General features: G+C 34.7%; 1 protein-coding gene across 1 annotated transcript; it reads left to right on the top strand.

Annotated features, from left to right (window-relative positions):
- The first annotated feature begins 9,556 nt into the window (after positions 1-9,556).
- LOC141706184 (uncharacterized) lies at positions 9,557-10,555 on the top strand. The gene is made up of 2 exons (XM_074509001.1): positions 9,557-9,711; positions 9,834-10,555. The coding sequence occupies exons 1-2, from the start codon at positions 9,655-9,657 to the stop codon at positions 10,449-10,451; spliced, it is 675 nt and encodes a 224-aa protein (XP_074365102.1). The 5' UTR covers positions 9,557-9,654; the 3' UTR covers positions 10,452-10,555.
- The last annotated feature ends 1,652 nt before the right edge of the window (positions 10,556-12,207 follow it).

Here is a 12,207-nt window from a genome sequence, read left to right as displayed (position 1 = left end):
TAGATGGGGTAGACCTTGATGATACCATCAAAACTACAGGGGTTTCATCATTTCTAACTAAAGATCTTGTGGATGTTTCTCAAGCACCTTCATGTGCTAGACAATCTTCACAGATTGAAAGGTTTGAGGGTAGTACTCCTGAGGGGGAGATATCTAAATCCTCTCTAATTCAATTGGAGGTTCCTCAGGTAGGGATTGAAATTGCATTGTCAATAGAATCTAGGAGTAAAATTGCCAATAATTCAACTATTGGTGAGGCAAGTATAGCACATTCAAGTTCCAGTTCTTTGTAAGAAGAACAAGGGTTTGAGGCCATTGTACATGACAGCAACCTGGTCAAATCCCCTCCAATTTAAATGGAGGTTCCCCTAATTGATGAACAACACACTGCCACAACTATAGTTCCCACTTTGAGTTCAACTGTGACTCCAGTCACAGGGTTACCTACTTCGTCAATAACCTCCACCTCAAACCAAACAGACATCCCATCAACCTCAAACACTACACCACAACCTTCTCACCTACTATCTCAATGGATGCAAGATGCTCAAGCCCAACCAACAACTGTAAATGATCTTTTGGTTGAGTAGATTGCAGGCCTAACCAATATTACCCAACAACTCCTTACCACAGATATGTCAAACCAAGACTATCAATCTATTCTACAATCTTACAAGGAGGATGTTAAAAAATAGCAGGAGAAAATTGCAGATGAAGCAGATGGTAATGTGGTTGCATGACTCTTAAAGGATTTCACAACAACCATGAAAGAGGCCTTAGCAAAATTCAGGGAAGAATATAACACAATTTTGAGTAGTAATGCTAAGGTTCTCACTCCTCAGGAAGTGTATGATTTCATGACAGAGGTGTACAAAGCTCAATTGAAGGCCTTTCACCATATTGAAAGAGCCATGGAAAGAACTCTGGTCAAGCATCAAACTGAAGTGAAGAAATTGATAAATGACAGGATTGATAAGCTGATGCCAACATTTCAAGACATCAAGACCAAGTTCAATAGATTCACAGATAGACTTCAAGTCCTCTATCTCACTCTTGTAGAAGAAAATATGTCCAAGCTCAATAAATCTTTCATAGATCTCCATGAAGTTATCCAGAAGCAAATCACTCAACATAATGGTGAAGAATGTTATTCAGAATTATGTTGGTTCTTTGGCAGCATCAAGCCTACAACAATCCTTGTCTACATCAACACCCCTACAAATCCAAAACTTGCAAGCTCAAATCTCATCCCTGCAAACTTTAAATGCTTCTTTGATAACTCAAGTTTCCCAACTGGCAGCTTTGGTGCAGAGTCAACAGAATGATATCAAGTAACTGGTAGACTCCCATAAACATATCCAGATGCAAAATTCTGTATCTCTGGGAGCTATTATGGGGCCTTGAACATTCCTCTTCCTGCCATGCCAAAAGCAGTTAGGCCAGAATACTCATTCCTGCTACTAAGACTAAGGGGGAGATAAAAGCTAGACTATAAAAATCAAAAGAAGCTGGACTGCAAAAATCAACATCACACTCTGGCCAAAGCTCCACTCAAATTAAAATTACTCAAGATGTTAGTAAAGACAGACTCCAAAAAGCTGTAGAAGGACCTTGTTAAGACAAAGAGTTCAATGAGCTACTCACTGTGCTGAGAGTCTCTCTTCATAATAACTGCATCACCTACAAAAGAGCTTTGGGTAACAATATTAACATTTTGAGAATAGTGCTGGTAAAGAATGGGAACTTCATAGACAAAAGAATAGTTGCCAATATCAATGACTGTGGTTTAGATAGGTGTCTCTCTCAAATCTTCAATCCAACAGAGCATATGACCTAGACGTCATCATTGATAGGGTGAATCCAGTTATTCCTTAGGATTCTCAATTGCTTGTAGAACTCAAAAATGCTCAGATAGCTGCTTTTCCTGAAGCCTATCTTTATCCAAGAAATGGGGTGGCCTACATCTGTTCTCAAACCAGAAAATGCAACCACTTTACAATCCCCAAACACTATGTTAGGGGTAATCTCAGATTGATCATGAGATTGGAAACAGATCTAAAGACTAAGAAGAAGAAGACATCTGAAGATTAGGAAGTAATAAGGATTTTGGGAAGATATTTACAGAATGCTGAAACCAAGTTTCAAAATACACAATTCAATACCAAAGATGATTTGGATGATGATGAGCAGAAGAAGAATGAACAAAAATCTTCTGGCTCAAATTGAAGTCAATCTTCTAAGGCAACAGGCAGTAAGGTGGATGAGAAGAAGAAATATGATAGAAAGAAGGGAGATGAAAGCAAGAGGAAGAAAAAGGGAGGAGAAGAAGGTACCAATAAAAATGTCCAATAGATTCAAATCTCACAAACTCAAACCTCCAAACCAAGACAAACACAATCTCAACCAACCCTACCTCAAAAATCTAAATTCTTGTACAAACAAACTACCAATACTTTACTCAATATACCAATCAGATCCAGCCAAGTCACACTAAAGAAAATCACAAACCTACCTTCATTCAAACCTCCAACCAAAACTCACTTCAAAACTGTTGGGAGAAAACCAAAGAAAATGCAAGCTGATGCTAGTGTCATCTGGAATTACTTCAATCAAGATGATTTCCTGCCTCTAAACTTGAGCATAACAGATGATGACTATTTCCAACAATTATCTGAAAAAATTGTCAGAGTTTAGGTTGTCTCTTTTGCGGAAGTCAGAATCTACTATTTGGATGGCTCCTTCATTTTGCTTAGCATGGAGGTAATGGAAACATTTTCAAGCACAGAATTGAAGCGGGTGATTAGCTTGATGAAAGACAAGGATAAAAGCAAAAGGATGTGGAAGGCTGTGAAGTCTGAGGGGCTGAGAGAAAGAAATGAAAGACATGCAAGAATAAGGGCTGAGAAGGAGGAAAGGAAAAGGCAATATGCTAGGGAGGTAGAGATGTTTGAGCAGAGATCAAATGAACTCAAGTCAAGGGAGATGAGTAGAATCTCTAAAGATGGTCATTTTCTAAACATTCAAGTTGACAGATTTTAAGATTCAGGATTGGTTCCCTCAATAATTACTCATTGGATGAATGGCTCAAGCTGGTGGAAGCTCTAAGAGGGACAAAAATAATTGAAGAACTTCAAGTACTAGTAAATCACAAGGACCTCATTAGGAAAGAACCAGACTATGAAAAATTTTCTTGATAGTTGTAATTGTTGAATTATGTAATCATCAACTATATAAAAGTTTGTATTTGTCAATCTGTCAATTTTTATGTATTTAATTTTAGCTTGGGGTTAGTCTTGTTATCAGGCATGAATTTGTGATAATCAATCTTTTCACAATTTGAGGGAGATTGTTGTGCAAGACATGCATGTATAATAACAAGACTAAGTCACATTGACAACCCTAAGATTTAGTTATTTGATAATCAATTTTGTATTTTGTATTGTATTTCTTGAGTCTGTAAAAAGGTTATTAGATTAGACTGAAGGATTTTTTTTATGAACATATTCAAGCTAAGGAATTAACTCTGGAAGAAGATCAAGCCATGATCATGGCTCAAAGATATCGATAAATCAAATGAAGATGTAAAGAACTGGAGATATCGATAAGTCATTTCTGTATGTAGAGAACTCAGAGATATCAACAAGTCAAATGAAGATGTAGAGAACTGGAGATATCGACAAGTCATTTCTGCATATAGAGAACTCAGAGATATCGACAAGTCAAATGAATATGTGAAGAATTGGATATATCGACAAGTCAATTTCTCATATAGAGATCTCAGAGATATCGATAACTCAAAAAGTATATAGAGATCTCAGAGATATCGACAAGTCATTTCTACATATAGAGATCTCAGACATATCGACAAGTCATTTCACATGCAAGGATCTAGAGACCTCGACAATTCAAGTATACTTATAGAGAACTCAGAGATCTCGATAAGTCATTATACTTATAGAGATGTCACTTCTCTATCGAACAAACTGGAGATCTCGACATGCCTCTCAAATACAGAATACAGACAAGTTAAAGGTTCAAGATTAACAGTCAACAAATGATCTATCAACTAGATTGAAAAGTCTACAAAGTAGCTAGAAGAATACAAGATCAAGGGCCAAGATTAACTGGACAAGGGATGGTCACATACCTGCAAGATTCTGCACAGATTTGTTAAGCTAAAAATGGAAATAGAAAAAGGTTCCTTTAGAAAGTAGTTTAATACATTTTAGTGCAAGTCTTGTAAACTCGTGTTGCTAGTCTATAAAGCATGCACTGGTCATTAGTTCACGAGTAACAAAAACAGATCAAATTTTCTTGTATTCTCTCAAGATAGAAGCCGAGTTCTTATATTTTTAAGAACACAAAATTTATAACAAGAAAAACTTAATTAACAAAAATTAAGTGAGTTTTAGAATACTATGCTTGTTGATTTATTTCTGTAAACACAATATCTCTGCAAAACCTAAACTGTTTTTTCAACTAACATGCAAACAAATTTAAAAAGACTAAAAATCTAAGAAACACATTCACCGCCCCCCGCTCGGTGTTGCATTCAATATCTAACATATTTGACGTGGTTAAAACTCTTACAAAAAATAATTTAACTTTTTATAAGATAACAAAAATATTGGATATGCAAATAATGATTTTTTTTGTTATAATTGAGATGTTAGGTGAGTTTGATGTAGTTATAAAAGAGCATATTTGGCGTATCCATAGCAAGAAAATTCATTCCCATCATCTCAGTCACAAAATTGAGAATGAATTAATTCAAATGTTAGTTAATGAATTGAAGTCTTTGATTATTGACTCTAAACATTAGTCATAAGGCGCAAATGACGCTTGTTATTCGTTATTTGGATAACAAATAACGAATCTTGTTATTCCCAAACAATCTAACAAAAAATTACAGAAGGGGGGGTCAATGTAATTCTGGTTTCTTTTCGATTTCAAGAAATTCTATCTCAAATATATAACTGTGTTTGATTAAGGTAAAGTGCTGAATGAAAATATTGAGGTAATCAAATACAAAGTAATTAAACACAAGTATTTAAAAACTTTCTGGTGGATTAAACTTTTCCACCAGAGATATATATAAGATCGAGAACTCTGTGATACAAATATTGTATACAGCTGCTTACAAGTAGAATTATAAAAGAACAGAGAAATTCTTCACAGATACAGCTTATCTATTTCTCTTGTTGATTGCTTACTTACTTCTTCTTTTTTCTACTTGCTACTCTTGGTTTATATATCACCAAGTTACATTGTAAAAAGACAAACTAATAAGCTAAAAATGTCTTGGTCTAATTATATGCTTCTTCATTTCTCCGTCCAGCATCTTTGAATATCTTCAAGTTAGCATGGAAATGGAAATGCTTCTTTGTTCTCTAAAACCTGTACATAGGCTGCCAAATTCCATTTGCATACAATCAACGCATGTGATTGTCAAGTCACTATCAACTGCAATTTGAATTTGAATATCCGTTGAAACTTCATTGGATCATCCGTTGAATGTGTGTTGAATCATCCGTCGAAACTTCATTAGATCATCCGTTGAATGTGACTTGGATCATCCGTCGAAACCTTGTAAAATCATCCGTTGAAAGTCTTCCATAACAGTTAACTCCATTTCACTTATGCAAAATTATGATGCATCTAATATTTACGATTAGCCAACATATTTTGCATATCAATCTAGTAGTCAACATGACTTTCAATATCCTACAACTTCTAGATCTTTAAGGTATTGTAGAATACCGGAATGTGTTACAAAACTTATTAATACATAAGCTACTCTCTCAACAGATGTTAGAGTGATCATCCATCGAGAGCTAAAAAACACTAAATTAAATCTATTTAGGTGTTTTGGTGAATTTATCATCAAGCCTATAACATATTCCTAACAAATCTTTTGTAAATTCTAGAAACAATTCTTCAGCTTTGACATTACAAAGGTTGATGATACATCTGGAGAAGGGCTTTTTGAGTCACTAACAGTTATTTTAGATAAGCTTGATCTTCATATTGATATTATAAGGGGAAATATTATGACAATGGAGCAAATATGAAAGGTAAAAACAAAGGTGTGCAAAACAGATAACTCGACATAAGAATCTTTGAGCTTTTTACACACCATGTGGATGTCATAGTCTTAATCTCACACTTTGTGCTATGGCTAACTCATGTAATTTGGAAATCTCATTTTTTGAAATTATGTAATGTGTTTATTGGTTATTTTCTTCATCTACAAAGAGATGGAGTGTTTTGGCAGAATCAATTAGACCTCGTGGCCTCACTATAAAGCCATTATCGTAGACTCTCTAGGAAAGTCATCTTGAGGGTGTTTCTCCAATAAGATATCAAATCCCAAATATAAGAGATGTACTACTTAAGTTAGCAAATACAAGAGATGATACCAAATCACGGAGTGATGCTGTGGCGTTGTTAGGGTAGAAGGGAATTCTAAATTTTGAATTTGTGCTCGGTTTTATTGTTAGACATGATATACTATTCTCTATTAAGATGTTGCAATTGGTCAACTTGAAGGGATGATTTCTTATTTTCAAAAGGCTAGGGAGAATGAATTTGAGATGGCTATGGAACAAGTTAAAAAAATTGCACCTGATTTAAGGATTGAGCCTAATCCCACTGCTTCACGTGCCAAAAAAAGGAAAAGACAATACGATGAATGTAATGAAGAAGATGTGACATTGTCGGGTGAACAAAATCTTAGAGTTAACTACTTTATGCACTTACTCGATCATGTTGATAAATCATTTTGTTTCAGATTTGACCTATTTAAATTATATGAGCATATTTTTGATTTTTTATGTAGTGTAAAAAAGTTGAAGTCTACAAGTGAGGATAGTTTAAAAGCTTCATGCATTAACCTTGAAAATTTTCTGAAGCACGGTGATGTCTCTGATATTGACAAGAGAGATTTTATTTCTTGAATAAAAATTTTGAGGGAGCTTACCGATTAAAGTTAATACGGCTATCAAGATGTTAAATTATTTGAAAATGATTGAAAAATGCTATACGAATACCACAATTGCTTATAGAATTCTGTTAATTATACTAGTTAGAGTGGCTTTTGCGGAAAAAAGTTCTTTGTAATTAAAGTTGAAGTCTTATTTCTTCTATTCGAGTATGTCACATAATAGATTAAATGGATTATATGTGATATTCATTGAGAAGGATACTCATTCAAATCTTAATTATGAAAGACTTATACATGATTTTGATAGCAAAATAAATAGAAGAATAATCTTTCAGAAGTAATAAAGCGTATATATTTACTGAAAATTTTGTATTAGCAATATTTTCTATAACGTTTTTTCATGTATTTTTACTTAAATTTTTATTTCGTTTGGGACCTCAAATATCTCAGGACCTACCCGCCATGTTAGGACTACTCCATCTAACTTTTTTTTTCTGCTAAATATACCTCATCTAATTTCCTCTGCAAACACCTATACAGACCACAGAAACATAACAGCATTTGTTGCAAACACCGAAAGGGTTATCTACTCTAACTTTTACAAACATAATTTTAAGTTATAAATAAATTGTTCAATGGATCCACACAAACACAAACAACATTCAAGCGGACATCGAGTTTATAAAATTGTACAGCAAATGAACTTACAACTTTTAAATCCATATCAAAATGAGTATAGATATATAGTCCATAGACCTATCAATTTAGTACACTATTAACACTCTAATAACTCTCTAAAATTATATAGCAACTGAATCAAGCACATATCTTTATTAAACATGATGAGCCTACTAGGCGTCATGCAAAGAAATTTTGGTTATCTAAAAACTTGATTTATTATACAACTGTTATACATTGGGAGTTGGTTGAAAATGTCATGTTTAGTTTTAAAATTTTATTTAAGTGCAAACACATTGTGGTAAAGTATAAATTAGCTTTAGTTTTGATAAAATGCGGAATCTGAATGTACATGTGCTGATGTGCATATTACATGCACTGAAGTCGAATCAACCACCGGAAATGGAGGGCCACACTGAAACTACAAACCATCGACTTGTCCAAATTTATATAGAGATAGCCAATGAGTCAAAGTTTGAAATATGGTGCACTGTATGTGTATCATTTTTCATGAACTTTGGAGCGATCTAAAGATCAATCATATTTCATAAACCAGAAAGTTAAGCAACAAAATGAATAAATTAGGAGAATAATAGTGCACCACTATCACTACTACAAAAATATCAATAGACATCAGTCATAAACTGATGTAACTGTTGTCTGAGTTTCAGAACCAATGTGTTCGTCGGTGTAGAGAAATGTTCTAATCTTTTACGTTTGTTTAGAACTGTTGTTTTTGACTTATTAAACAACAGTTCCATTTAAGAACTGATGACTGATAAAAAACTATACTATAGTTTTGATTTTGTTTCCTTTAAGCTCAAATAGATATTCTACTTCGCCCTTCGGTTTGTTATTGTTTCCACTTTGGAAGTTGCGCTCAATTGTTTGCAATGGGGTTTGATGTTTAAATTCACAATTTCTTTGAGTTGATGATCAGGGTTATAGTGCCCGGTGGTCCTTTAAGTAGCTTCGCCCATGCTGCCCGAGCTGGTGCCTCCATGCAGACATGTCGATCCCACTGCAATTTCGTTTAAAGCATAAGTACCCCACAACTTGTAACATTCATCTTCCCGCACTATAGCAACATATCCTTGTTACATCTCTTTACCTTCTTTTAGACTACATTCACTCAAACTAAAATACAATTTATTATGTCTGAAGTAGACAATGCAGTTTTCCTCTCCAGGGAACAGCTTAAATTAGATCCAGATCTCTGTAATGCTATAGAGAGGCAGCACAATGGAGACCCTTCCATTAGTGCACGACTACAAATTATGTAGTAGTATATTGCTATGTCCCATATATAAACAACATTACAGACGCGTCAACCTCGGTTTTATTATCAGTTGCATTGCATGGACGTCAGACAAACAATAGGATATGTTAGTGTAGAAACAAACAACCCTACAATTTGTTACAGTAATCATCAAGTTTAGTGGGATATTTTGCGACTGGGATAATAACAAGATGTTTAATGAGTTGCTACGACAGAGCTCTTGTATAGAAAGTTTGATATAGAATGGAGAAGGAATAATATAATTATTACTTGAATTTACTTATCTGATCAGAGAGATTACAAGGCATATAATTTATACTTGTACATTTATAACTTATCAATGTCATTCTTTGCAACTGGTAACACACAGAAGATGCATCTAGAAATATCAAACTCTTTAGACTTCTAAGATAGTAAATTCAGAAATGCAGTAGTGTTTCCCTATTTTGTTTACAAAACTATTTTATGTGCCATTTTGGTTTTAAAACACAAGATAAATATCTTTCTAGCAAGTGTACATTAGACATTATGAAAGTTTACCGTAAAAAGTGAGTTGTGAAAATTTACCATAAGCTTTTTATTTTTGCATTATTGCAGCACAGTGGCAACCATAAACCATTTCAGATTTGCTATAAATAGGCAAGGACAATAGACAGAAGGTCACACACTCACTCTTATTCTTTAGTTAAGGGTGCCTTCCTCTTCAAGCCCAAAACTCGACTAACCAAATTTCACACGAGACAGATAATTTAACATGGCTTGCTGGTCTGCTGAAAATGCCACCAAAGCTTATCTCAGAACCATCCAAATGGTAAGCTTTTCATAAGTTCTCCCTTGAATTCCTGTATATTTCTTTAGCAATCACAGAGTCTATACCCTTTACTCATGTTAATCTTTAATTAATTGATATTTCTAATAAATTTCATAATGCAGGGAAATAATGATAAAGAACCAAATGTAGCAGAGTTCATTTCAGCACTATCTGCTGGAAAAAATGCACAGATGATGGTGGTGGCTGGTGCTACTGCAGCTGGCTCACCAACGCTTGGACTAGTTGCTGCAGCTCATCAAACTGGAGGAAGAGTTATCTGTATCGTACGTGGTGAAGAAGAACTTTATACTTCGATGGATACACTTGGCTGCAACGCTAGTCGAGTTGAGTTTGTTGTTGGGGAACCTCAAATTTTATTATTAAGCGAATACAAAAATGCGGATCTTGTTGTCATAGACTGCAATCTTGAAAACCGTGAAGAGATTTTTAAAGCTGTGCAATTATCAGCTGGAAGGAATAAGCTGACTAATACTACTGTTTTAGGTTACAATGTATTTTGCAAGGATTCGTGGCAACGTGGTGGCTCCAAGACTCAGTTTTTGCCCATCGGAAATGGGCTGTTAATGACTACAATTGCAGCAAAAGTTGATTTTTCTGGTAGCCAAAATGGTGGTTTGGGAAAGAGAAGTCGCTGGATAGTTAAAGTTGACAAGTGTACAGGTGAAGAGCATGTGTTCAGGGTCAGGTCATCTCATGGCTGCGCTATAATCAAGGCATAGATTATTCCGACATGCTTAATCGTGTTGCTAAGAGAGTGATGACATATATTTATGAATGTAAATAGCAGATAGTCTTCTGAAAATTTAAATTTTTAAAGATTCTAGGCTCTAGCAAGCAAGATCTTGAATTGGTTTCTCCAATCAGATCTGAAGCTGTTCAAACAATGAAGTCATGTAAAACACTTAAGGCTGTATTTACGAAGAGTGCAATTGCAATTACAGATCAAAAAGAACATTGTCATAAACCTAAGTCATTAAAACTAACTGCTTTCGATTGATAACTACTACTACCGTATAAAACCCTGGTAACTCAGTAAGCCACCTTAAATCGCATTTGTGATTGAGTTACAATACTTCATTTCAAAACTTAACAAGGTGCATTAAAGAAAAGGAAGCTACACTTTGAGCAAAAGTTTGTGGAGCCATAATAACATATTAGTAAATGATTATGAATACTATGGTTTAGATGAAACTTTTTTTAGTTCTTAGACATGGAAGGGCTAGTGTGTGCATATCAGCTATAACATGTGTTGGATGCAAAATAGTTTTATTCCCCGGATCACATATGATTATATGAACCATCATATGTTAGAAATACATGATGGACACTTCTTCCTGGATTTTCTGAATAAGAAGCCATGGCAACGTAATACATTGTAAATTGTGATCCTCTTAGGTTAATGATTTACATAATTAGGTGGAGCATTACTTAGTTCTTCATACACTGTTCTAGTTAATGGCATCAATCTGCTCAGCAGAGTAGAAGTCTATTTGAAAGGGAAGGATATGACAAGGGAAACTTAATCAAATTGTTAGAAATGTGAAACTTAATTTATTGGGCGCTGAACAGTTTGAAATTCTGTTATTTGAGTTATTGTCGAATTTGTTTCAGTTATTGTTGAATTTGGGATGAATAGATAGAAAATTTGTTTCAGTAATATCGTGTAAATTTGGAAAATTAAACAGGCTGTAGGATTTGGGATATATGGATAGAAAATTAGATCAACTCATTGGATGGAGTTTTCTGCAGGGTGCTGGTATAGTAGCTTTAATTTGGAGGGGTCACCGGTCCACACGTGAGTCACACGACTAAGCTGTGCATGACATCTGATGGCGACAGGGGATGGGCAGATAATACTTCAATTTATGGGTTTGGGTCATGCATCGCAGGATGATGCTAACTTTTCCTCGCAACTTATGTCAAGTACCCCATCAGTCGTGTGATGATTAACTTTTCTTCCCGATTTATGCAAGTACCCTATCAGTACAGTTAGATGATTTTTGGATTTGTGGACTTCAAAACAGATGTGGATATGACAAGATTAATGTTCAAGCCTATATGGTCCAGACCTTGAATTGCCCGGAGTAATCAAAGGTCTGGAAAAATAAATCGGATCATGTAAGAAGACCTTTAAGTGCCCAGGCTAGACAATGAATTAAAACAGAATACAAAATATCTATTATAATTGTAAGAAAGAAATAATATAGATATACTATTACAATCTTTCTCCACAGGTCCTTAATTCACTAGCTCTTCCCATATGCTGCCCACGCTGGTGTCCCCATGCAAACATGTTGATCTTTTAGCAATTCGTTTAAAGCAACTTGATAAAATTCAGATCTCTGTAAGGCTATTAGGAGGCAAAATGCAGATCCTTTCTTCTATTCTGTTTAGCCGGTTGTTAAAAAAAAAGAATTAATTATGCGTGTAGCTTATGAGGGGATGGCCTTAGCTTATGGCATGAAGTGAACCATC

Source organism: Apium graveolens, chromosome 2 (genome assembly GCF_009905375.1).
Source record: "Apium graveolens cultivar Ventura chromosome 2, ASM990537v1, whole genome shotgun sequence".
Classification (NCBI taxonomy): domain Eukaryota; kingdom Viridiplantae; phylum Streptophyta; class Magnoliopsida; order Apiales; family Apiaceae; genus Apium; species Apium graveolens.
The sequence above is the reverse complement of the archived record's forward strand: the minus strand, read 5'-3'. Positions and strand labels throughout refer to the sequence as shown.